At 43.8% G+C, this 26,559-nt stretch overlaps 1 protein-coding gene across 1 annotated transcript; it reads left to right on the plus strand.

Moving 5' to 3' along the window:
* The first annotated feature begins 6,229 nt into the window (after positions 1 to 6,229).
* On the plus strand, positions 6,230 to 25,884 carry LOC139317864 (cytochrome P450 2J6-like). Its single transcript, XM_070944989.1, has 9 exons — positions 6,230 to 6,400; positions 7,569 to 7,731; positions 9,398 to 9,547; positions 9,853 to 10,013; positions 12,813 to 12,989; positions 13,759 to 13,900; positions 15,591 to 15,781; positions 17,198 to 17,339; positions 25,481 to 25,884. The coding sequence occupies exons 1-9, from the start codon at positions 6,230 to 6,232 to the stop codon at positions 25,657 to 25,659; spliced, it is 1,476 nt and encodes a 491-aa protein (XP_070801090.1). The 3' UTR covers positions 25,660 to 25,884.
* The last annotated feature ends 675 nt before the right edge of the window (positions 25,885 to 26,559 follow it).

Consider the following 26,559-nt stretch of genomic DNA (forward strand, 5'->3'; position numbering starts at 1 on the left):
TAACCGATAAATCTGGCGGGAAGAAAGAGAATCCTGTCAGATTCACCTATTTATCCACCACAGGCTCCGACTTTTCCCGCCCAAACCTGACAGACCCTCTTTTTTTCTTCTTTTGGCTGTTAGGGAGTCAGGTGGCTCTCTCTGACCACGCCCCCAAGCAGCCTCCCAGACGAGAGGAGGGGCTGTTCTCGGCGAAGCTGGCGGAGGGAGAAGAGCCCCACCTCTCGTCTGAAGAAGGCTGCTGGGGGCGTGGCCAGAGAGCGAGAGAGAGACACCTGACCCCCTGGCAGCCAATAGAAGAAAAGAAGCGGGTCTGTCAGGTTTGGGCGGGAAAAGTCGGAGCCTCACTCAGTCGTCTTCTGCCTGAGGGAATCGCCTCAGAGCAGGGAGGAAGCAATGGGAGGGGGTGGGGGGGGAGTTAGGATGCCATCAAATGCAGAATAGAGCTGGAAGGGACTTTGGAGGTCTTCTAGTCCACCCCTCTGATCGAGGTGATCAGGTTTTCTTGGCGATGGAACGGAATCTTTTTTGGGTACCTTTTATTGGAAGGGAAGGGAATGGAAGAATGGAATGGAATGACAGAATTGGAAGGGACCTTGGAGGTCTCTAGTCCAACCCCCATGTAGTAAAAATACAGAATGTAGCTACACAAACATGCCAAGCTTGGTTAACTTTCATCCTGTTTTTTATTAGCGGAGGAGGTAGCATGATTCACTTTTTATTGCAGTAGGAGATAAATGTAATAACCATATTGTGCAAACCCAGATTAATTTAGTAACTAGGTTAAGTACATAGGAATGCAGAAAATGTGCATTTCGAGACCTCAAACAGCCCATTAAATTGGTATACGTATAAAATCCATAACCTTGAAGCAAAAAAGTTTTTTTTTAAAGGTATATCTTCTAGAAGCATCTTAACACATACTCCTGTTTAATTTGTGAAATGGGGTGTTCCAATTGCTATATAGAAAATAGAATAGAATAGGAATAGAATAGAATAGAATTTTATTGTCACTTTAAACGTACACTAATCAGCATACTAATTTTAGTATTTCAGCAGATTAAAATGAAATTTTGTTACATAGAGCTCTCAAAAGATAACCATTATGCATATATACCCCCCCACACACACACATGCATATGCCCTTGAAAAATATCTTGAAGTTCCAATTGGTTCAAAATGCAGCAGCCCACATGGTTTCATGCAGACCCAGATGTGCACAGGTGTAATCTCTCCTGTGGGAGCAGTGGATTTTCTTCCAGGTCCAATTCAAGGTGCTGGTTATCTTTAAAGCATTACAAGGCTTGCAACCAGGTTATTTGAAGTAGGGGTGTCCAACTCCGGGGCCTCAAACCGGTACTGGTTTGCCACTTGTTAGTAACCAGCCCACGCAAGCAAATGAAGTTTCATCTGCATATGCACAGGATCTAGGTAGCATGCAAAACCATTCCCCCACTGCCCTGGTCTGTGGAAAAATTGTTTTCCACGAAACTGGTTTCAAAAAGGTGGGCGGACTGCTGATTTGAAGGATTGTCTCTTCCTGGAAATATTTACCCAACCCAGCAGAGTGGGGAGGCAGGGAACATTATGGCTCCCTCTCCTAATGAGGTACATCTGGTGGGACCCAGAAGAAGGGCCCTCTCCATGGTGGTTCCCTCCCTTTGGACATTACCCCGCCCCCCGTGGAGATTAGATTGGCCCCTACTTTGACACTCTTTCATAAGGTCCTGAAATCCTGGTTTTGCCAATGAGCCTGGAGAAGCCAGAGTGGGATGGAGCCTATCAAATGGCTTTATCTGATTTATTGTTGTCACCAGCAGTGTGTGTGTGTGTGGGGGGGTATTTATATATTGGGTTTTAATTTTTGTAAACCACCCGAAGTCACTGAGAGTGAGTGGGCAGCCATATATTTTTAAATAGAGAGAGAGAGAGAGACAGACAGACAGACAGACAGACAGACAGACAGATAGATATGCAGCTATTTGTTCTTCACCTGTTGAGATGTGTTGGAGTAACACTGATGCTGTGAAGAGGAATCAATGAATCCTAATTCCTGGCAGGAGCCCTCCCCCTCTCTTTTCCCTTCCCGCTTGCATGCCTTCCTGTAACCCATTCAATATTTCCAATTCTACCAATATTCTGTTCCAAAGCTCAGCACCTCCTCTAATGATTAACATTCATATGGACTTGGTGTTATAAGTTTTTGGAAAAATTCTTGAGAGAAAGTGGCATTGTTTATTCCCCTTCGCTAGTCAAAACAAAATAATGGGACTGTTGGATGTTAGAGTTGGACACTAGAGGGAACTAGAAGATAACAAAAGAATGGAAGGAAATATTTTAACAATGAACTGTTTGATGAAATACCATGAAAAAATTATGAAAATTTTTGACAAATGGTCATTGAAACTGTAGGAAGTTAGCACCCACCCCTTTCCTAGAAGAATGAAATATTTTGGGAAATATTAAAAAGGCAGAATATTATGTTTCCCTGGATGAGAAATGGAGAAGCATGTTATAAAGACAAAGCAGCTCCCACCTTCCTGCCCCCACCCTTTTGTTAATGGGCCAGAGGCAGAAACTCAATCTTTGTCAAAGGACCATCATCTGCAACACAATAGGACCCATCTAGGACAGAAACTCACCACATGGCACCTGGGAAGATTACATCAGCCAGCAAGGCTAGCTAAGACCCCTACCCCCTAGGAGTCTGACAACCAATCAGGATACTCTTTTGGGGCCCCAGGAAGTTCAAAGCCAGAGAGAGCATAAAACCTGGGGACTCACTGTATCTCGACCCCTTTTCTGTTCAGGAACTCAAACCATGTGATCCTGTCCACCATTAGACCATCTTTCCAAGCAGTCTCCATGTTTCCACTGTCTTTTTCCCCATTTGGAGCTGAACCCAGAAGGATATTTCTTCCTACAAAACTCTCAGAAATGATTGATAAATGGACAGTTGTGATGGAAGAAGAACAAGATATTCTGGATAATCTTGAAATTAACCCAAACGTGTTTATAAATGTAGAAAGAGAAGGATGTATTGAATTATTAAAACAGGATGGTATTTCATTTATTTATTTATTTAATAAATTTCTACATCGCCAATCTCACCAAAGTGACTCAATACCTAAAAGAGATATACAACTACTAAACCAAAAATGTGGAAGTTTTTTTCCCCTACAGTATGTGTGAAAGAAATCTATTAAAAGTCTTGAAGGCCTTTCTGAGAAGTGGTAAAAAATAAAGATGAATTTCTCTTACTGAATTTACAAAAGAGACTTAAAGTTTTGAAATATCTTTGGGAGAATGATGAAAAAGCAAGCTGTGGGATTTTATTTGAAAAAATTAAGAATTAAGATTATTAAAAGTATAGGGAAGAAATAGAAAGTTGGCTTATTCAATCAATATTGAGATAGATAATTAGTGTATCTGACATCCTGCGTTTGACTTTTGCTGATAAGGAATGAAAGACAAGAATTTCAGATTATACTTTTAATTAAGTATATTAATTATTCATATTAATTCAGAGGTGGGATTCACTTACCCTCCCTACCGGTTCACAAATGTGAGCGTGCACGTATGCGTGCTATGCTCATGCGCATCACCTCTACACATGCACACAGCCTGTGCATGCGCAGTAGTCGCACATTACATCCGGGTGGGTGGGAGTAACATCCCGCAGTTGCCACTACTGGTTCGCACGATCCGGACAGAACCAGCTGAATCCCACCACTGTATTAATAGGTTCTCCTGCTTGCAACTTAAGAGATGGTGATAAATTTACTTAAATTGTGTGTTCAGATGAAGGGGAAGTTTTTTTTTTTTTCACGCTTTTATATATTTTACTGGTTTGTATAGTTTTTATTATGTCTACTGTAATCTAATAAAGGAGAATATTTATAGCTCAGGGTTGAAATGAGGGGTCCTTGGTGATCTTTGAGCTTGCTTGTTTTATGAAACATCTGCAAGAAAACAAGCAAGCTCAGAGAGCACCAAGGATCTCCCCCATTGTAATCTTTAATAAAATCATTTGGAAAAAAAGAGAAGGGATACCTTACTGATGCAATAAGTGGAAGTGGAAAAAAGGGTCAAGCACAAGACAGTGCATGCTGACTGACTGCAATGTTGAACTCCTGAGATTGTAAATGTGGTCATCGGCTGCAGTTACTTTTCACTGTTGTACCGGAATGACCACTGTCAGAGACAGTTGCTGAACAAGGATAGCCTTTTATTAGGGCAGGTGTGTCAAACTCGATTTCATTGAGGGCCGCATCAGGATTGTGTTTGATCTCAGGGGGCGGGGTAGGCGTGGCTGGGGTGGGCATGGCCAGCGTGTCGGGAGCACTTATGGTGGCCCGAGTGCTCTGCCAGGAAAAACGGGCTCTGCTTTTGGCTGCAGCAGCCTCCTGCAACCCTCTGCCAGTGAAAACGCAGCATGCAACCCTCCTGAGCTCTGTTTTCGCTGGCAGAGGGTTGCAGGAGCCCATTGCAGCCAAAAACAGATCGGGAGCCCGTTTTTGCTGGCAGAGGCACTGTGGGCCGGTCCTTCACTGTTTCCAGGGTGGCACTGCGTGCCAGATATAAGCACACTGTGGGATAACTCTGGCCCCTGGGCCTTGAGTTTGACACCCCTGTATTAGGGCAACTAGGCATAATATAGAGTGGCAGTTTGGTTTAGTGGTTAAGGCATCAGGCTAGAAACGGAGACTATGAATTCCAGTTCCTCCCTAGGAATGAAGCAGCTGGGTGACCTTGGTTGAATCCTCCTCTCTCAGCAGGAGGCAATGGCAAACCACTTCCAAAAAATTTGCCAAGCAAAGTGCAGGAATTTGTTCAGGCAATTGCCAGGTGCCATCACCACAGCTCATGCAAATATCAGAGTGTAGCATTGATACACTGGATTTGGGGCTATAACTATAACAGTAACAGAGTTGGAAGGGACCTTGGAGGTCATCTAGTCCAACCCCCTGCTCACGCAGGAGACCTGTACTAGGGATTCAAACCACTAAGGTGCCGACCTTTCTGATCGACAAGCTCAGGGTCTTAGCCACTGAGCCACCTAGTTAGGTTAATATATTTAGTCATAATGGCAAACATATCCCTTCTAGGGATATGTTTGCCATTACACGGGAAGAAACCCGAGATATTAACTGTACACACATATATACCCGTGAAAACTTACATAAACATATATATGTGTGTGTGTGTGTGTGTGTGTGTGTGTGTGTGTGTGTGTGTATAGTTAATATTTCGGGTTTCTTCCCGTGTAATTGTGGATATATCCCTAAAAGGGTAGAAGCGACGTTTCGGCAGAATCCCATCTGCCATCATCAGGCTTATGCCAGTTATGATGATGGCAGACGGGATTCTGCCGAAACGTCGCTTCTACCCTTTTAGGGATATATCCACAATTACACGGGAAGAAACCCGAAATATTAACTATACACACATACATACCCGTGAAAACTTACATAAACATATATATATATATATATATATATATATATATATATATATATATATATATATATATATATATATATGTCTTTGGTTATTCGGGTCTTCTCCCAGCAGCAATGCTCCTGGAAGCACGAAGCCGAGAACACCAGCCTGAAGATGACGAATGAGACTTCGTCGAAACGTCGCCAAGACACTTCCAATTTTACGTGGGTTTTACCTGGCTAGAAAGAATATGCACATAAAAGCCTATGAAAAAAGAAAAAAGATATATATATATATCTTTTACGTGGGTTTTACCTGGCTAGAAAGAATATGCACATAAAAGCCTATGAAAAAAGAAAATATATATATATATATATATATATATATATATATATATATATATGTATTATAATATGTAATATATAATATAGTCAGGCTAATATATTCCTAACATATTCGACAAAACACATTCCACTTGAACAGAAGCATGTCTGTCATCATCATCATCAACTCATAGTTGGTGGAACTGCAAAGACTTGAGGCAACCTTGGTTTCCTAATACGAAGAGAGGGGTAAGGTGTACTCAGAATCTGTGACAAAGTTCCGAAGTTCCAATAGTTTTAGATTTTAATTTGCATGGAGAGGAGGATCTTAAACTGGTTAAGCAAGATAAGCAAAATCACTTGACTCTTGACAAGATTGAGCAGAACAGAAAGAGGTATTCCCTAAGGGTGAAGTTTGGAAAGTTTGGAAAGACGTGGAAGGAAAAAGGAGAAAACATACAAAGATGTCAGCCTTGCCTGGTCTGCTAATCGCTCTTGTGCTTGTGCTTGTGATTTCACAGTACCTGAAAATACTATGGATGGCCCGAAGACTTCCTCCTGGACCGATGCCTTTCCCAGTTATTGGAACACTGTGGCAGATGAGATTTGACTTTTCTTATCAGACTCTTATTACGGTATTTATAAACTCTGTGCTCAACTTGGCTTAGGAAAGCTGAGATACTCCTTAGAATTAAGGTGAAGTTATTAGTAAGGATGATCTGGAGAGTTGAGGGTCTCAGCATCTGAGTTCCACGTTGGGGTGCTTCAGTCAGAAAAAGAGTTAAGTCTCTGCTTGCTCCATGAAGAAGGGAAGGAAGAGATGATGGATGGGAAGGAGGGTGCAGGACAGGTCCTACCAATCCATCTGGCTGAGGGCTGGAAGATGATCAATTTCTGCTGGATGTCTGATGCTTAAAATAGGGCCCTATGCTGTGCTCAGCTGTCCTCATTTTCCTTCTTTCTGAATTAAGGAAGATATTTAACTGAAGCTGGACAATGCCCCACTTGCTGCTCCATCCATCTCACCAGCAGCCTCTTGCAAGGCACACTTGGCAGCAGTTTTCTTACCTTTCAACATCAAAAAATAGAAATATAAAGTGAAAGGGTCTTTCCACCTTTGCAAGCAATCCATGCCACAAACCCACGCTGGCCACATTCGTGGTTGCTTCCAAGCATTTCCAAGCCACAGTTAGTTACGTACATGAAGGAAGGAAGAATTTCCAAAAGGCTTCTTGGAAGAAATCCTGTTTCCCCTAGTTCTGGCATAAGATTTTTATAATATTTCTTGCAGCTCTTTTAAAAATAGTTTTGAACTAACCTATACCATAATTAATGAAATAGTTCTTACTATTGGCAAGAATCACAAGGAAAGGCCTCAGAGAAGATTGTGTTAATATCTATAGATTTAAAAAAAGTTGTCTTAATGATTAAATTAGATAAAATCTGTTGCTAAATCATGTTGAAGGCTTGTCTAGTTGAAAATCTTTTATTTATTTATTTATTTATTTTGTATAAACTAAGAATGACTACAAGTAAATGGGGACAGTAGGACAGGGACGGTAGGCACAATGATCTTTGAAACTTCTAATATTTCTTAGTATTACACTTCTAATCTCATTATAGTTTAAAAATAATTTAGATAATATTATAGTCTTCCTAATGGCATGCTTGCTTTAACAAAAGATTTTGTGTAAAATGCAAATGATTCCAAATGATTTCTGAAGGGTGAATAGTGCTTACATATTAGCAACGGCTTCAACTGAGCTAGGCTAAGATTTATTTTTACTCTCCACGTATCTGCAGCTAGCAAAGACTCATGGGAATGTCTTCACCTTGTGGTTGGGACCGTTACCAATAATTATACTCAACGGATTTGAGGCGGTGAAGGAAGGTCTGACAGCCCATCCAGAAGACATGAGCGGACGACCAACAAGTCCTTTTTTTGAAAAACTTGGCAAGAGAAAAGGTGAGTTTAATGAACTTCCTCTGGAATCAGGTCACCAGAAGAGCATGTGAAGAAGGCTTTGCCAGTAGAACTCTAAGAAAGTAAAATGTTATATTTACAAAGAAGCAAGAGAACAGTGCAGTCAGAAAGATGAAATCCTAAGAATTTGAGCAACACTTTCCCCTGGGATTTAGCTCTAATCTGTGTTGAGACTTCAGTGGCCAGTCAGGTGCCAATAAGCAACAGGCTTAAACCAGAATGGAATGCCTAATAGGATATTATTGAATAAGTGTTAGGGAGTTGATAGAATGATATACCAGTCCATCTCCCTTCATCATCCCAGGAAGTCCAAGAATGGTGCCAAACAGATGCCTTAAAGCCTACAGTTATGCAAGACCCTTCTGCGGCTTTGAGTCTACATCAAGGTTCAAACTTTCTAGGGGCTTCTCCCTCCTTTTAATATTTGTTTTTAATATAAGTTATGTAATTTATGTAAACATCTGGACCTGGTTCAATGGTGCTTCTTATCTTAAAATAGTGGAATCTTTTTAGGAAAGATTCTAAGCCAGTGTTTCTCAACCTTAGCAATTTGAAGACATGTGGACTTCAACTCCCAGAATTCCCCAGACAGAATGGGGGACAGAATGGCAGGGGTTAGAAAATAGGCAGGCAAGAGCAATTAACAATACAATGATGCAGTCCACAAAGTCTGCTAAGTAATGACAAAGTGCATGAGTGGAAGATGTTGCAATGCAGCCGTCACTGAATTACATACAAAGTGCCTCAGCTGGCTAAATAACTCTTTCTGTGGAGGTATTTCTTGAAAGTGCAAAAGGGAAAAGGGCTTCACACCACTAACTCTTTGCCAATCTTCTACAATGCAAACTTTTGGTTTTGTTTCAGTCCTGGTTTTTGGTTTGCTTCTTAATTCTGGCCTCAATGGGAAAACTGAGATAAATACCAGATTTATTAATGACTTAAAATCCTTGGCTGGCCGGCTGGCTGGCTCTGGCTGGCTGATAGACAGACAGACAGACAGACAGACATGACTGCTAACTAAAGGCAAAAAGAAAACCCTATTTTAATATACCCACTGGTGAAGTAGAGGGAAATTACAGATATCCAGTTTCCAAGGTTGTCTAGCCCAACCCCTTTTCTTCTAATAAATCTGACTAATGAGACTTGTACAACTCCATCTTTCCAGGCTGCCAACAGCTGCTGGTAACTTGACACTCCTTATAAAATCTACCTGAAATACAACAGGATTAATGCCATCTAGGGAGCTCAGATTTCTGCTATTTCTAACTCTCCCCCCCCAAAGTTTTGTCCTTCTCTATCATAGCCACAGTGAGATGGGCAGCATTTAAGTTTAATAATAAATAAATAAAAATAGCCCACGGACATACTTTTTTCAATCAAATCTCAAAATCAGTACATCTTGAAACTGCAAACTCCAGTCATGCTCTGTTCGAGTATGGAATCGCTAGTTACATCAGTTCATGGTTGCCTTGGGCAGATACTTAATAAACATAACTATTCACAAGAAGATCTCAGTACAAGCCAATTTCCTAACCTGCCCGATCAAGATCAGACTTTGATACTTCAGACTTCAGATCAGACACTGAGGTGTTTTGATTATGAAACATCAAATAACAGAACAGAAAATAATCACCCAGTGATTTTTCAGGCATCATTTTTGCCAGTGGAAATGTATGGAAGCAACATCGGCGAATTGGGGCGATGGGTCTCAAGTTTCTGAGCCAAGGAAAGTCAGGCCTGGAGCATCAGATCCAAGAAGAGACTTTGCATTTGATTGAGGTCTTTGACAGCTCTAAAGGTATGGTTGAAAAGCCATTTTAAAAATAGAATAATGGAGGAATTTGGAGAAGGCAGCCCAGAGTCTGTTTCATTTGCCACTAAACCAGGCTATCCTAATTTTAGGATTAGGGTTGCTGTAATTTGATACTGCATATAAACCAAGCAAAATAATTACTTCTAATTCTATTGTACATGAACATACTATAATTTGATGGGTTGAAAGCAAAGCAAGATATATGAGTTGGAATTATAAGGAAATATCTTTTTTTAAAAAAAATTGCATAATATTTATAGTTGATGAATGAACTTTCAATAAAAATACAGGGCAGCCCATGGAACCTTCTTTCCACATCATTCTTGCTGTTTCCAATGTGATCTGTGCTCTCCTGTTTGGCTATCGATTCTCCAAAGATGATGAAACTTTCCACCAGCTAATCAAAAGTACCGAATTTATACTTCAAATTGGAGGAAGCATCTGGCAGACTGTAAGTACGGTAATGTGAATGCATGGGGCACTCACATTGCAGCATTGGTCAAAAGGGCCCAGTAGAGATTATACTACCTGAGACTTCTCAGGAAACAACAACTGAATAAAAAACTGCTGGTGACCTTCTACCGCTGCACCATAGAGAGTATTTTAACATCTGTGTATGGTTTGCCAATTGCACAGTGGCAGGTAGGACAGCGCTCCAGAGGGTTAACGGCATTGCCCAAAGGATCAGTGGTTACCCCCTCCCATCTTTGGAAGAGCTTTATAGCTCCCGCTGCCTTAAGAAAGTTCAAAACATTCTTCCCCATAAAAATTTTATGGGGAAGGCCGCTTTGAAATGTTATAGTAATATATATAGAAGATTAAATGTTAAAGTAGGACTTATCGTATAGTTTTAAAGTGGAAGGTGGTTTTGAATTGTTGTAATAATATATAGATAGGAGAAAAAGGGCAGATTATTGCCAAATTGGGAGTTAGAATACTATTATGCTAAATTAGAAGTTATTCTATAATGTTATAGTATAATGTCTTTTTTTTTTTCTTTCTTTTCTCTTTTCTGAAATGTATGGATAAAGGGGGATGTCATAATATTAATAATATTTTTAGTAAGTAAAGGTCAATATTTAGAGGAGGGAGTAAGTAATCTGTTATGAATTAGGGTTTTTTTTTCTTTTTGTTACGAAGAAGTCACAGGGGGGGATGGGTGGGGAGGGGGGGTTAGGGAGGGGGAGGGAGAGGGGGAAAAAAAGGGGGAAAATTTGTATTTGAAAACTTTTTCAATAAAAAAAAAAAAAGAAAGTTCAAAACATTCTTAAAGAACCATCTTTAAGAGATGGTTAAAGATGGGGAGGAGCAGACTCAGGCTCAACCCATCCAAGACCGAGTGGCTGTGGTTTCTGACATCCCGATATAGTCAGTTGGTGCCATCACTGACTATTGGGGGTGAGTCATTGGCCCCCACGGAGAGGGCTCGCAACTTGGGGGTCCTCCTGGACTCACAGCTGTCTTTAGAAGAGCACTTGACAGCTGTGGCCGGGAGGACGTTTTATCAGGTTCGCCTGATTCGCCAGTTGCGTCCCTTTCTGGATCGGGACTCATTAAATACGATCACTCATGCCCTCGTCACTTTCCGCCTGGACTACTGCAATGCTCTCTACATGGGGCTCCCCTTGAGGAGCACCCGGAGGCTCCAGCTGGTCCAGAATGTGGCCGCGCGGGTGGTAATGGGAGCGACGGGGCGCTCCCATGTGACCCCCCCTCCTGCACGAGCTGCACTGGCTCCCGGTGGTCTTCTGGGTGCGCTTCAAGGTTTTGGTTACCACCTTTAGAGCGCTCCATGGCTTAGGACCGGGGTACTTACGAGACCTTTTACCATCTGGCAGACGGTACAGGACAATAAAAACAAGGACAAATAGGCTGAAAAGCAGCTTTTATCCCAGAGCAGTAACTATATTGAATTCTACCGTATAGTGCAATATTAATGCAATATCAGGTTTTCAGTTCAATTGTATAGAATGTGAAGGATGTGTGTTTGTGTTTTATTTTTTTAGTTATAATGTACACTGAAGATGGCATTTAATTTTGTTGTATGAAGTGCAATGACAATAAACTAAACTAAACTGAAACTCTATCTAGAAATTTCCCCAATGCCCCAGTTGTCAAATCAGAATGTCCAAGAAATGATACAAGAGGCAAGGATAGTTATAGGGAAGATATGAAGCTTTCTGTTCTGACCCAGCTCCCAAACATGACAAGCCCTTTGTATTTAATAAAACATTCCCTTGATTAGGAGCACCAGCAGCCGCTCTTTCACAGCAGGCTACAAAGTCTCTAAGTCTGTGGAAAGTGATGCTCACTCCCTTTCCCCCTGAACTGGCTCCAACATACCAGGAATCTCTCTCTCTCTCACTTCCCACACTTGCAAAGGAAGTCCTGGAGGGTGCGCTCGCTTTCTTCCAGCAGCAGAGATAATCACAGACACACTCAGAAGGCACTGCAGATTCCAAGAAGAATTCTGATAATTTCCAGACAGGATTCGCAAGCGCAGGCTATCAGCGGCTGACCGGCAGGGAGATGAATAGTTGTCTGCCACATCTATTCATCTCCGCCCCTTGCCTTTTATCCCCACAGCTAGGGTGGGGCTTCGCTAGCAGCGGTGGCTCTTCCATCCCAAGGACCAGCCCATAGATTTCCACTGGTTTCCTCTCCTCTCTGCCTTCTGCACATTCATGTGTCAGGCCCAGCTGTTCCTCTTCTTCCTCATCAGCCACCTCCAGACCTGGGAGCTGTTGACTCTTCATCTGAGGGCTGATGGATGGCCCAGGCTCTGCCTCTCTCTCTCTGCCAGCTCCATTCCCTCTTTCCCCTCGGAGCTCTCAGGTTGCCTTGACGCTGGCCCTGACTCCCATGTTGCCGCCTCATCTGATTTGGCTGCCGGAGGGGCTGGTGGCTGTCAGGCCACAACACTTTATCTCTTTCTAATCTCCTTGGATAACTAAAAGAAAGAAATGGGCACAGAATGCTGAGATGGTAATATAACTCCTTTAGTTTGGAATATTAGCAAAATAGTGGTAATATATGTTGAGGGCAGGCGTAGCTAACAGCAGATCAGCCACAGAGGTTAATGCAGAGGTGGGTGCATGAAATAAAAAATGGGAAGTATTTAAGATAGGTTGATCAGAGAAACACACATTACATCACATCTTAGATTGGCTATTGTCATCAATGGCCCACAGAAAATATGTTTTCTTACTGCCAAATATTGTGTTTTTAATGGGTTTTCTGTCTTATGCAGGTCTATGATACATTCCCATGGATTATGTATCATCTCCCAGGCCGTCATCAGAGGGCCTTTGCTTGTTATGACTTTTCAATATCTTTTGCAATGAAGGAGATCAGAAGTCATGAGAAGAGTGGGATGCTGGATGATCCACAGAATTTCATTGATTTCTACTTGGCACAGATGGCAAAAGTAAGAGATGAATACCATTAGTATAGCACTCTCAAAATTCAAACTTGTCTCAGATCAATAAGTATTTTCCTCTCTTTTTGTGCTCACAAAAAGTTCAGAATAATAGAGTTGAAAGGGACCTTGGAGGTCGTCTAGTCCAAACCTTTGCTCAAGCAGGAAACCCTATCCCATTTCAGATAAATGTCCTCCAATCTCTTCTTAAAATCCTCCAGTGATGCAGTATCCACAACTTCTGAAGGCAAGCCATTCCACTGATTAATTGTTCTCACTCTCAGGAAATTTCTCCTTATTTTTATTTTGTTTCTCTCCCTGATTAGTTTCCATCCATTGTTTCTTGACCTGCGTTCAGATGCTTTGGAGAATAGGTTCACCCCCTAAAACCACCCTGGGTTGAGAGAGAATAACTGGCCCAAAGTCACCCAGCAATTTTTATGACTAAGAAGGGCCTAGAATTCAGCCTTTTGATTTCTAGGCTAGCACCTTCACCACTAGACCAAATTGATTCTCATCATGCCAAGCTCTTTTGCATTATTCCTGTCCTTTCACCTGAGCTTTATTATTCTGCGTTCACAGAATAAAGATGACAGAGGTCTTTTTAATTAAGAAATCCAGATTTCCTCTAGTCTGTTGACGAATCAATATTCTATTGAAGGGACTTGATTCTTAAGCATATTCCTTATTAAGTAAAGATAGTTTCCTTTTCATGTCTCTCAAGACCTCTTCTACTTTTTCTATCTCCTTACCTAAGTTTCTTGATATGCATTCACAGAGAAAAGATGACCCCACATCTACTCTGGATGAAAACAACCTGGCCTACAGTATCTTCGATTTTTTCATAGCAGGGTCAGAGACCACATCTACCACACTGCATTGGGCACTACTCTACATGGTGGCCTACCCAGATATCCAAGGTGAGAAAGGGAGGAAGGTAGAAAGGCAGGGGGGAAATCACAGACCTGTAACAGATGCATATAATATTTACTTGAAAAATGAACTTGAATACTTGTTACATTTAATATCTTCACTCTGACTTCTTTCAAATTGCTCAAACTTCTCCGCCTCTACTTACAAAAACCTTTGACTTGTAGGAATGAAACTAGTCCTAGCTTACCCACTGAGCTGCGCAGCTGATTTGGGACAAATTGTACTCCCAACTAGGATTTATCTAAGCCACAAGGTGGTTAATTTGAACTGGGATTTTATAATGATCATCCAAGATGGGTGAAAAAGTGAGCCTTTTCTTAGAGGCTATTCCTCTATGTATAAAACTGAATTTGTCTACATATTGTATATTTATTTGTTCATCTGTGCAATCTCTATTTAATTTCTAAGGCATTTCCATTCACAGAGATGCAATTGTTTTTTATTTTATTTATTTATTTTAAATTTATATACCGCCCTTCTCCCTGAGGACTCAGGGCGGTGTACAGCCAGAATTAAAAAACATAAAATACAAATATTAAAAAACAATTAAAATATATATAAATTTGGCCCAAAATTAAAAATACAAACCAATTAAAATATTTAAAATTTCTTCTTAAGCCAGCCCGGCTTGCTGGAAAAAGTGGGTTTTAAGGGCACGGCGGAAGGCACTAAGGTCTTGGATTCTCCTTATCTCTGGGGGCAACTGATTCCAGAGGGTAGGTGCCCCCACAGAGAAGGCCCTCCCCCTGGGGGTCACCAGCCTACATTGATTGGCTGATGGCACCCTGAGGAGGCCCTCTCTGTGGGAGCGCACGGGACTCGTTAAACTGTGGAATTAGTATGAGGAAGGTGTATCAGCTTTGGGTTTGAAGCTTCCATCTCAGTTTGCTTCATTTCATGGGTATTTTTAATTAGGCTCTCCTAGTTGATACTTGTGTTTGCTACTGTCTACTGTGCATTTTCTAGTTGCTGATTGTTGCCATTTACAGTCTGTACTTTGCCTTATTTTTCTGTCATAGATTTTCATCTTTGTACATAGGTTGAAACACTGAGAAACAAATCTAAAAATTAATAATATCTAAATAATATCTAAATAATATCTAAAACGATATTCATCTCTTGAAAAAAAAAAAAGAAAATGTGAGGGCAGCTGAGAACAGGGACAACAATTACACAGGAGGCAGGAGGACAAGGAAAGTAAAAAAGGAATTGATAAAATTTATTTTGTATGAATTGCGATTAGAGATGTGTTCATCTCCTAACATAACATGCATTAAGATATGTAGACAGTGTGACCACTCTGTTTAGATAAGTGGGATGCAATTTTAGAAATGAATAAATTTTATTCTCTTCACCTTTTAAACAAAGTAATCACCTCTGAGCTTAATATGCAGATTGGAGCCCAAAGTTTTGTCCAGATCATCAATGTCTCTCAAAATGGAGTTCTGAATGCATTTGAAGTGAAACACTAAGACAAGGCAGCACAGTTCTGAATGCCATTGTTCTCAGGTCCTTCTGGAGACCTGATTTGTCTGTCCTGGAGACCAAAAATCACCCTGTGCTGTTTTAGCAGAGTGCTTCTCATGTTTCTGGGAACACAAAAACAATAGATGTGGAGGAAGAGAGAGATGGTTGGAGATGTTATGTATATTCTCTGAAACTGATCTATTTTTTCAGCCAAAGTCCAAAAAGAACTTGACAGTATCCTGGGTTCTTCCTCCCGGCTGATCTCCTGCAGCGATCGGAGGAACCTGCCCTATACCAATGCTGTTATTCATGAGATCCAGCGCTATGCCAACATTATTTTAATTGGTGGCCCCAGACAATCTGTGAAAGACACAACAGTCCTTGGTTTTCCTATTCAAAAGGTAAACATCCCTCATTGCCTTATATATTTCACTGAGATGGAGGTTCTTCTAGAATTGCAGCAATCCATCAAAAAATGCCAAACACATTTGATAATAATGATAATATATTATGAGTGATCTCAAGTGTTTGTAAGCATTTCTCAAGCCCAGAGATCTGACTCTGAGGTTTTTCTCCCCCAGTTGTTTGAGCATCTGGTAGTACATGACACCTTCTGTTTTGACCCAACATCTGGAGTATTTTCTAAGGAAGCACCTATTAGACTCAATCACAAAATCACACAGGGAATAGAATAGAGAATGGAGTGGAGTGGAGTGGAGGGATAGAGTAGAGTAGAGCAGAGCAGAGCAGAGCAGAGCAGAGCAGAGCAGAGCAGAGCAGAGTAGAATTCTTTATTTGCTGAGTGTGATTGGACACACACAAGGAATTAGTCTACAGTATACAAGCTCTCAGTGCACATACAAGCAACAAAGTGATAGGTCATAGATCTGGGGTGTTAAACTCCTGTTAAACTCGTGGGCCGAATGAGGCCCATGAGGTGCTGAGATCTGGCCTGTGGGGCCACCCTGGAAACAGTGAAGGACTGGCCCGCGGTGCCTCTGCCAGCAAAAATGCAGCCCTCCCGAGCTCCGTTTTCGCTGGCAGAGGGTTGCAGGAGGCCGTCACAGCTGGAAACGGTGCTCGGGAGCCTGTTTTCGCTGGCAGAGCCATAGGCGCAAGTGGTAGGTTGCCCACGGTTTGTACCGGTTCTATAGAACCAGTAGTAAAACCAGCGGGAGGTTCCGCCCACTGACCCTGATGTCATCAGAAGTGATCCGCGCATGTGCAGAAGCAAGGCAAGCGAGCGAGCGCGATCCCGTTGCGAACCGGTAGTAAAGGTAAGTAGAACCCACCCCTGATAGGCGCCCCTGACATGAGTAACATCAAGCAGGCCATGCCCACTCTGGCTACCCCCACCCCCGAGGTCAAACACAACCCTGATGCGGCCCTCAATGAAATTGAATTTGACACCCCTGTCATAGATCAGAAATCAAAGTTGCAATCATTAATCATAAGATACAAACAGCAAATGATAAATCATAAGATACAAATAGGAGAAGACAGTAGGAAAGATGAGAAATTGAGAAGGATAATAGCAATACAGGCTACTACATCTTTATGCTGTTTATGTAGGCTTCCTGGAGTGCCATTACATTTTTAAAAAAGTTGTCTGATTATTAATGTTTGACTTGAGAGCATGCTGATTTAATTTAATTACATTACTGTAGAGTTATCCTGCTTGTATAGTTTATTATGGTATATGGATAGGCAGAAATTTCATGTGGAACAAGCATTTTTTGACACGGAAATCTGATGTTTTCTAAAACTGATCTTTAGGTTGATGCAACTGAACAATTTAAACTTTTATGGCTTTCTAGGGGATTATAGTTATACCAAATATATCCTCAGCCCTCTTGGATCCTAAGGAGTGGGAGACCCCTGAATGTTTCAATCCTGGTCATTTTTTGGATCAAAAAGGAAACTTTATCAACAGAGAAGCCTTCATACCATTTTCCATGGGTAGGTTCTAGGGGGAATCTTCCCCCCAACAATTAAAAAAATATATACTTAGCAGTTATGTAGAGTTCTCCAGTGTTCAGTTTTCTCATGCACATGGACATGAGTCCAGTATGTTTTTATAATTCAGAAATTCAATCTGATTCACATATTGCAGATAAAGAGACCAAAGCTAACCTTTTCATATCCTATTAATTGCAATGTGAAGTTGCTTCTTTTCAGCCCCTAATAGACTATGGAGAGGATTCTGGAAATCTTGGTTGTTTTCTTAAGCTTGGTTGTTGTCATGCCGATGTTTCTTTCTTTCTTTTTTTTTTTAAGCAGATTTATTAGAATAAGAGAACTTGGTGGACATTACTTTGTGTTAGACATTTCAAATGGAAACTCCCCCCCCCCCCAAACTCATGACTCCAGATCACAATATATGAAGCTGGGGAATAGTAGTCCTTGGTGTTTGGTGGTTACAATGGGAAAAGATAAACTGACAATTGATGATATAAAGTGGGACTCCCAGGTCTGTATCTGAGGACATTTGGAGAGTGAGAAGTGTTATATTTTCAAGTAAAGAAATTGTAAGGAATTATTTAAAATCAGAGAAATTAGAGATTGTTTCAGAACCACAGATGAAAGGAAATACTTCTCTTTTTTTTAATTTTAAAAACAAACTTTATTCGTATTTAAAAAACATTTAAAGCAAATATAAGAAAAACAAACAAGTTTCTCTTAATCAGAAACACAAATAACATATACATATATAATACATATACAGTACTCGACTTCATCTATTGACTACTTTCTATTATTATATATACATATATACATACTCACAGTGGCTTATTTCCTTTTCTATCTATCTGACAGTGCAGTTGTTAATTGTATTGATTTCTTCTAAATTTCATCTTTAACCATTCCCCCTCCTCTGATTTTTCCACTGGTACCATCTATTCCATATTATGCAGTATGTTTCATTACCCAATTAGTAACATAATTAGAGCTAGAAGGGAGTGGGGTTTGTTCTCTTTATATATAATGGCTTGCCCTTTCAGCATTGATGCAAGCAAGTAGTCCCATGATTGAGCTATTGTTTACCAATTGATTGTTGGTTTGGTATTAATCCTGATGTTACAGGAAGTCCTTGACCTGCGACCAGAATTAAGAGACCAAAATTTCTGTTGCTAAGCAATGCAGTTGTTAAGAGAATTTTGCCCTATTTTATTACCTTTTTTGTCACTGCGTTCTTTTATTTAGTTTATTTGATTTGTATACCGCCCTTCTCCCAAAGGACTGAGCTTTCATTTCTGGACTATCAGACTTTCCGTAGCTTGCCAAGAATTGTTATCAGTAAGCTAAACTGCGCATGTCTCTCCACCCACATTCCTCCACACTTTTCTTTCTTCTCTTGCCAGAAAGGTCCGGCTGAGAAATAGCCAGCATGAACTTTTGCAAAAATGTAACTATTAGATTAGTGAGATGTTTTATTTTCTTTATAACAAATAAATGAGTTTTCTTAGAAGATATATCTTCGGGTTTTGTTTTCTTAAAGTATGCTGACAAGGAAAAGTCTTGATCCACTCCTCTTAATCAAGGTGCGATTATCCCAAAGCATAATGGGATTAATCAGCGCCCTGACATTTTTGCCACAGTTATTAAGTGAATCACTGCAATTGTTAAATGAATTTTGCAGTCACTAAGCAAATCTGGCTTCCCCTATTCTGGCTTATTGTCAGAAGCCTGTTAGGAAAGTTGCAGGTGATTATGTGACCCTGGGACTGTCATAAATGCATTCTAGTTGCTAAGTGCCCACATTTTGATCAGAATTTACCCTTCTGCGCATGTCCAAGATGGCGGCGCCCGCTACGATCACGATCTGAGGATGGGGCGCTGACCTACCCTTTGGGTCCTTTGGGGGTCGTTTTGAAGATCCTCGACCCCAGGACCCGTCAGGGGAGCTCCCGGCCAGCACGGAGAGGGTTTTCTTTCCCTCCGTGACTGAGCCGAGGGGAAGGGGCGATGCGTGGAGCGCCAGGCTGATCAGCTGGGCGTCGGCAGCGTCGGCAGCGTTTTTTACAGCCGGAGCCATCAATGAGTGGGAGCGACGCTGTGCCGGGGGGCGCCCGCCGCGCGGCAAGTTCTGAAGCCCGGGGGGGTTGCCCGAAGTGCTATACGAGGTGTCGGGCACCCCCTGAAGATCTTCGGGTCGTTGCCAGGCTCTTTGGGGGCTGGCAACGATGGCGTGGTGGTGGCGGCGATGGCGGTTGCTGTGGAGGCTAGCTGGCAGTCAGACGGCGCTGGGGACCCCCCCCTTTTGGAGTAGGAGCCGGGGGGGCAACAAACCAACAGGTCTGGGAGACCTGCAACCACGGTTGGGCGGAAAAGACCCGGAGTAATTTTCTGGGCCTCGGGAGGCCTCAATTTGTGGTTGTGCGGGGGGCGGGGGGCTTGAGAAAGCCGCCCCATTTCTGCCCCATTCTCTCCCCTCCAGCGTTCCTTTTTAGAACTGGGCCCACCTGGACCAACTGTCAGCCTGTGGGACTCATTGGCGCTAAGCCCTATTATTATTACCATTCTGAATCCCCCTGACTTTGGAGAGGGCTATTTCCATCTGAACGGGAGACCGGTACATGGCTGCATCCCGCCGGCTGAGGGGGCTAGACATTTGCCTGACCACCGTGAGAGGGTGGCCAGGTGCCGGAGCCCCTGGGGGCTGAACCGGGACGCTTTCTACATATATGCACTTTACCAGCTTTCTATACATATGCACTTTATCAGCGAGGGGACTTTACCAGCGAGGGGACTTTACCATCGGTCTTTACCACCGGACAAAACGCCGTGAGAGGGCGATTTTTGGACCTGACCCCCGGACGCTGTCTATATGCATCGGTTCATTACTGCCACCCCACCACAAGAGGGGGTTGTCCAGCTGACCTAACCACCGTGAGAGGGTGGTTAGATCTATTTCCCCCTTGGAACTGTGGTCGTCCTGGCTTTGGACTATGTCCTCTGTTGTGAGGGGACAGGGGACTTGGTCCTGCAAATATGTCTTTGAGATCCCCCATTCCTTTGTCTTCTCCTCGGTCCTTTATATACACCCTCAGGATATGGTCGTGTTACCCATTATGATGATTAATGTACTCAGCAGCGGAGCTTCTTGGTCTGCGAGACTCCCCCCTCTCGCAGGCTTGGCCCTCCATTCTATCGAGGGCCTACCTCGATGACGGGCTCTGGAGTCCCGAGAGGTGGCATGCCGCAAAGAGGGGGTTGCGGGGTTTTTTAAAATTGTCCTTGTTTAAACTTTTAAGGGGTTCTGGGAGGGGGGAGGGGGGTGGGATTGGAATTAGGATTGTGGGTTTGGGGGATAACCCACTAGGGGGAGAGTCGGGCTTGGCCAGGACGTTCGGCGGGGGTGGTGGGGGATCCGGAGGGGGTCGAGCTGGTCCAGACTATGCTTTCACCATCAGTACTGTGTGTGGGAGGGGTAGATATGGCGGGAGCAGGGGGCCATATCATGTTAAGGGAGCACGCACCCGCTGTCTTCAAGCGGTAGAGTGCTCCGGCCCCCAAGGCTCTACCCGTTCTCCAGGTAGTACAGACCTTCAGGGCCCGGGCCTTCGTCTGATGTTGTGCAACGCCAGGTCTGTAGTAAATAAAGCCCCCCTCATCTGTGATCTTGTTTACGAGGGGGGAGCGGACCTGGCGGGTATTACGGAGACCTGGTTGGGCCCAGAGGGAGGGGTCCCTCTGGTAGAAATGTGCCCACCAGGTTTCCACGCATTCCATCAGCCAAGGTCACAGGGGAGGGGAGGGGGAGTAGCGGTTATTATTAAAGAAGGCCTTAGGCCGAGGGAGACCACTGTACCTCAGACAGCTGGTTGTGAGTCCCTCCTTGTGAAGTGGGGCCACGGGGTTCAGATGGGTTTGCTGATCACGTACCTGGCTCCCTGCCACATGGCGGCAGCCCTGCCCCAGCTACTCAACGTTATTGCCGCGGTGGCGGTTGATACCCCCAGACTTATGGTCATGGGGGATTTCAACCTGCCATCCGTGGGTGAGGCGTCTGAGGTGGCTCGGGAGTTCATGGCTTCCATGACGGCCATGGACCTGACCCAACTAATTCATGGCCCTACGCACACTGGGGGAAACACACTGGACTTGGTTTTTGTCTCTGGACAGTGGTTGAGTGATCTCGAGATAGGGGATATAGTCATCGAGCCCTTGTCATGGTCAGATCACTCGCTCCTTCGCCTTGACCTTCGAACCGCAGCACCCCGCCGCAGGGAGGCGGAACCGGTAAGATGGTACCGCCCCAGGCGCCTGATGGAACCTGATAGGTTCCAGATGGAGCTTGGGCCAATCCCGGAGGTTCTGGCTCACGCCTCATCTGGGGACCTAGTGGCCGCCTGGGATAGGGCGGCGGCTGGAGCCCTGGATCGAGTCGTGCCTTTGCGGCCTCTGACCCGGCGCCGATCTCGCCTGGCTCCTTGGTTCACCGAGGAGCTGAGGGAGATGAAGCGCCGGAAAAGACGCCTAGAGAGCTGTTGGAGGGCTAGTCTTTCTGAATCTGACCGAACACTGGTAAGATCTCATATTAGGAGTTACCTAGTGGCGATAAAAGCAGCAAAATGTACTCACTTTACTGCTCTTATTGCGTCATCAGATAATCGCCCGGCCACCCTGTTTAGGGTGACCCGCTCCCTGCTCCACCAGGAAGCGCGGGAGGACCCCTTGGAGGGAAGAGCCGAGGATTTTGTTCAGTATCTGTATGACAAAATCACTCAGATTCGGGCAGGTCTGGACTCCGACGGGATAGATCCAACGAGGGTGACGGAGACAGGTCTTGAGACTGTTATCTGGGATGAGTTTGATCCTGTGATCCCAGATGACGTGGACAGGATTCTGGGTAGATTGAACGCGACCACATGTTTGTTGGACCCGTGTCCCTCCTGGTTAGTGCTGGCTTCCCGGGAGGTGACGCGAGGCTGGCTCCAGGGGATTATAAATGCTTCGTTGGGTGAGGGTGTCTTTCCCGCCGCCTTGAAAGAGGCGGTGGTAAGGCCTCTCCTCAAGAAGCCTTCCCTGGACCCGGCAGTATTGGCTAATTATCGTCCAGTCTCCAACCTTTGCTTCGTTGCGAAGGTTGTTGAGAGTGTGGTTGCGCGACAGCTACCCCAGTACCTGGATGAAGCGTCGTATCTAGATCCGTTCCAGTCGGGCTTCAGGCCTGGATACAGCACGGAAACGGCATTGGTCGCGTTGGTTGATGATCTCTGGAGGGCTCGGGACAGGGGTTGTTCCTCTGTCCTGGTCCTGTTAGACCTCTCAGCGGCTTTTGATACCATCGACCATGGTATCATGCTGCACCGGCTGGAAGGGTTGGGGGTGGGAGGCACCGTTTTACGGTGGTTCTCCTCCTTTCTCTCTGACCGGTCGCAGTCTGTGTTGACAGGGGGGCAGAGATCGACCCCGAGGCCCCTTATATGTGGGGTGCCGCAGGGATCGGTTCTCTCGCCCCTTCTGTTCAACATTTATGTAAAGCCGCTGGGCGAGATCATCCGTGGTTTCGGGGTGAAGTACCATCTGTACGCTGATGACACCCAGCTGTACATCTCCACCCCGGACCACCCCAACGATGCCCTTGAAGTGATGTCCCAGTGCCTGGAGGCCGTACGGATCTGGATTGGGAGAAACGGGCTCAGGCTCAACCCATCCAAGACCGAGTGGCTGTGGTTTCCGACGTCCCGATATAGGCAGCTGGTGCCATTGCTGGCTATTGGGGGCGAATCATTGGCCCCCACGGAAAGGGCTCGTAACTTGGGCGTCCTCCTGGACTCACGGCTGTCTTTAGAAGAGCACTTGACGGCCGTGACCGGGAGGATTTTTCATCAGGTTTGCCTGATTCGCCAGTTGCGTCCCTTTCTAGATCGGGACTCGTTACGCACAGTCACTCATGCCCTCGTCACCTCTCGTTTGGACTATTGTAATGCTCTCTACATGGGGCTCCCCTTGAGGTGCACCCGGAGGCTCCAACTGGCGCAGAGTGCGGCCGCGCGGGTGGTTATGGGAGCAACATGGAGCTCCCATGTAACACCTCTCCTGCGTGAGCTGCACTGGCTCCCGGTGGTCTTCCGGGTGCGCTTCAAGGTTCTGGTTACCACCTTTAAAGCGCTCCATGGCTTGGGACCTGGTTACTTACGGGACCGCTTACTACCATCATCAGCCTCCCACCGACCAGTACGCTCCCACAGAGAGGGGCTCCTCCAGGTGCCGTCGGCCAAACAATGTCAGCTGTCAGCCCCTAGGGGGAGAGCCTTCTCTGTGGGGGCACCAACGATCTGGAATGAGCTCCCCCCAGAGATACGGAGGATTCCGGATCTGCGCACCTTCCACCGCGAGTTGAAGACGCTTTTATTTCATCAAGCTGGCCTCGCCTAAATCTTCTCCCTTTTAAGTGTAAATTCTAAATTTTAATGGATTTTAAAATATGGGTATTTTTAAATTATGGGTATTAATTCAGCCAAATTTATTTAATCCATTTTATTCGATTTTAAATTTTGTATATTTATGTGTTTTATTTCATGGCTGTGCACCGCCCTGAGTCCTTCGGGAGTAGGGCGGTATAGAAATTCAATAAATAAATAAATAAATAAATAAATATGTGGCCATGGGTATGCTGCAACAGTCATATGTGTGAAAAATGGTCATAAGCCATTCTTTTCAGTGCTGTTGTAACTTTAAATAGTCACTAAATGAATGGTTATAAATCGAGAACCACCTGTAATCCATGCTTATCTGGGGCTTGATTGCTGGGGTAGAGGTGTTTTTGTCCTTTTGTTTCCTTTTTAGCTTTTTGGTTGTCTCTTTTGAATGGTGTGTAAATGTTGTTCATCTCTATGTGCCTGTTGATGGCTGACTTGTCTGAGTGCCAGGCTTCAGGTATTCTCTAGAATATTTGGATTTAGATTGGCCTAGGATGCTAACAGTTTCCCAGTTAAGTCTCTCCATGTGTTGTGCACTTAAGGAGTTTTCATCATGTCTTCTGTCTGCTGGCTGGAGTTCATGGATGCATTCTGCTAGTCTTCAACTTGTTTGGCCTAAATACATTTACGCTGTATGTTTTAGATAATTCCTGTGGGTTTTTTTTTCTTTTTGGGCTATTGGGTCTTTTGTTTTATTTAAGATGTTTTGGAGGGCTTTAGTTGTTTGTGTACTACGGTGATGTCATGTGACTGAAATCGTTTGTGGGTGGTTTCTGATATTTTTTTATAAATGGGAGTGTTCTTTTTTCATAGCTTAGTGATCGATCACTTTTTGATAGTGGAATATACTTTGCACATCTGCTTGGGCAGATCTGGAATATTCCCTTTAACAGCTTTTATTTCAGAGGTCTGAATTCTAAAATCTTGTTTCTCCCATTGTCAGTTTGCACTAAAAATGGCATTTGGAAACTAGACAAATATTAATATCTGTCCATTAAAATCCTTTTAAAAACCCCTAAGAGGCCTATCCTTATTATATACTTTCCCAATCAGGTTGCTTTTAGACCCTTTGGGCTTCAACTCCCAGAAATCCCTGGGTATGGGAGTCAAAGTCCTCTCCATCTGTAAAACTCCAGTGTGAAGAATGATTTACGTTGAGAGCAGGGGTGGGTTCTAATTTTTTTTTTACTACCGGTTCTGTGGGCGTGGCTTATTTTGTGGGCGTGGCTTGATGGTCATGTGACAATTATTTAGGATTTAGCAGAGGTACTGGTCTACTAGGCTTTTAACTGCTTGCAGAGCTGTATCGATCTACCCTTTTATTTTTGCAGGCACTGATCTACTCATGTATTTTTGCAGGCACCGGTCTACTCATTTGTTTTCTTTTAACACTGATCAGCTGTAGGGCGGCCCTTTGAAGCCCCGGGGCAAGAGTTTAAACAGTTTTTTTCCCTTTAGCCAACAGCTGGGACTCAGGAGGCAGCAATAGATTGGGGGTGGGGCCAAATAAAAGGTAAGAATAACGCGGGTGGTGGTGGGGGAGTGGGGGGGGGTGGGGCCAAACCGGGAGGAACCCACCACTGGTTGAGAGACAAAGCAAACTGGAGATGAATCCGCCCTTAAATGCTCACGACTCTTCCTGTTGCCTTTCTTCCTGCCACTCTGGTGTAGGTCAGCGAGCCTGTTTGGGAGAAAACCTGGCCAGAATGGAACTTTTTCTCCTCTTCAGCAACCTACTGAGAAGGTTCCACTTTCAGCTCCCACAAGGAGTGACCGAAGTGAACACAAAATACATTAAAGGCATGACGTTGCAACCACCTCCACAACTGCTCCGTGCTCTCCCTCGCTAGCTGAATCTTGCCTTGCGGGTGACTGAAACGCCCACTGCAGTGGTCACTTACTCATCGGTACATCAAGTGGTGGCTTGCACACGTAGAGCTGCATGCACATGTGTGCATGCACGCACCAGCCATTTGGTGTTGGGAACCCCTGATCTAGATGTTTTGGAAGAGAGTTCCACTGCTAAGGAATGAATGCTCTGAATGCTCTGGGTAATAGGAAGATACATGACTTTGAAACCGAAACTAATAAATATTATCTTTCTTTATTCTAAAATGTTTGCTTCTTTTTAAAGATTTGTGTAGTAAGTAACAAAGCTCTAGTAATACGACTTTGGCATGCTGAAATATGTTCACCTCTCTTGCAGACAAAGTTCATTCTTAAAATAACATTTGTTAATGGGTCTTTAAAGGAGGAAATATCATGCAGACAGAACACCTGCCCATCATCATGGCTAAAGCAGAAGAAGCTGAAAACTACAAAGAATTTTCTTAAACTACCTTTGTTTCCAGCAGGCTTATGCCCAGAAGTCCAGCAGCTCAGGCCTGCAGTGCCGAAAACCCCCTAATCTCATCCTGAATAAGCATACACTACATAACCTGTTTTATAATAGGATGATAAATCAACTGTTAAAAAAACTGGACACAGGCCAATTCCAGTTGCAAAATGGGTTGTCATTTCTAGTCAAGTAACTTTCTCAATACTGCAAACAGTCTGTCGAAACCCACCTAGAAAAGTTTAGAATCCGACAACTGTTTGCTTTTCCAAACTGTCTTCTAAAACAAATGTTTGTTATTGTGTAACTTTGCAATATTGCGGACTTTGTTCAGCACAATTTTTCATGGACTCTATTTTGCCAGACAGCCACCGCTTGCCCTACAAGATTTCCATCACTTTTATTTTTTTTCTTT

Source organism: Pituophis catenifer, unplaced genomic scaffold, assembly GCF_029215685.1.
Source record: "Pituophis catenifer annectens isolate HBS135680 unplaced genomic scaffold, rPitCat1.0.hap2 SCAF_6, whole genome shotgun sequence".
In the NCBI taxonomy this organism is placed as follows: Eukaryota; Metazoa; Chordata; class Lepidosauria; order Squamata; family Colubridae; genus Pituophis; species Pituophis catenifer.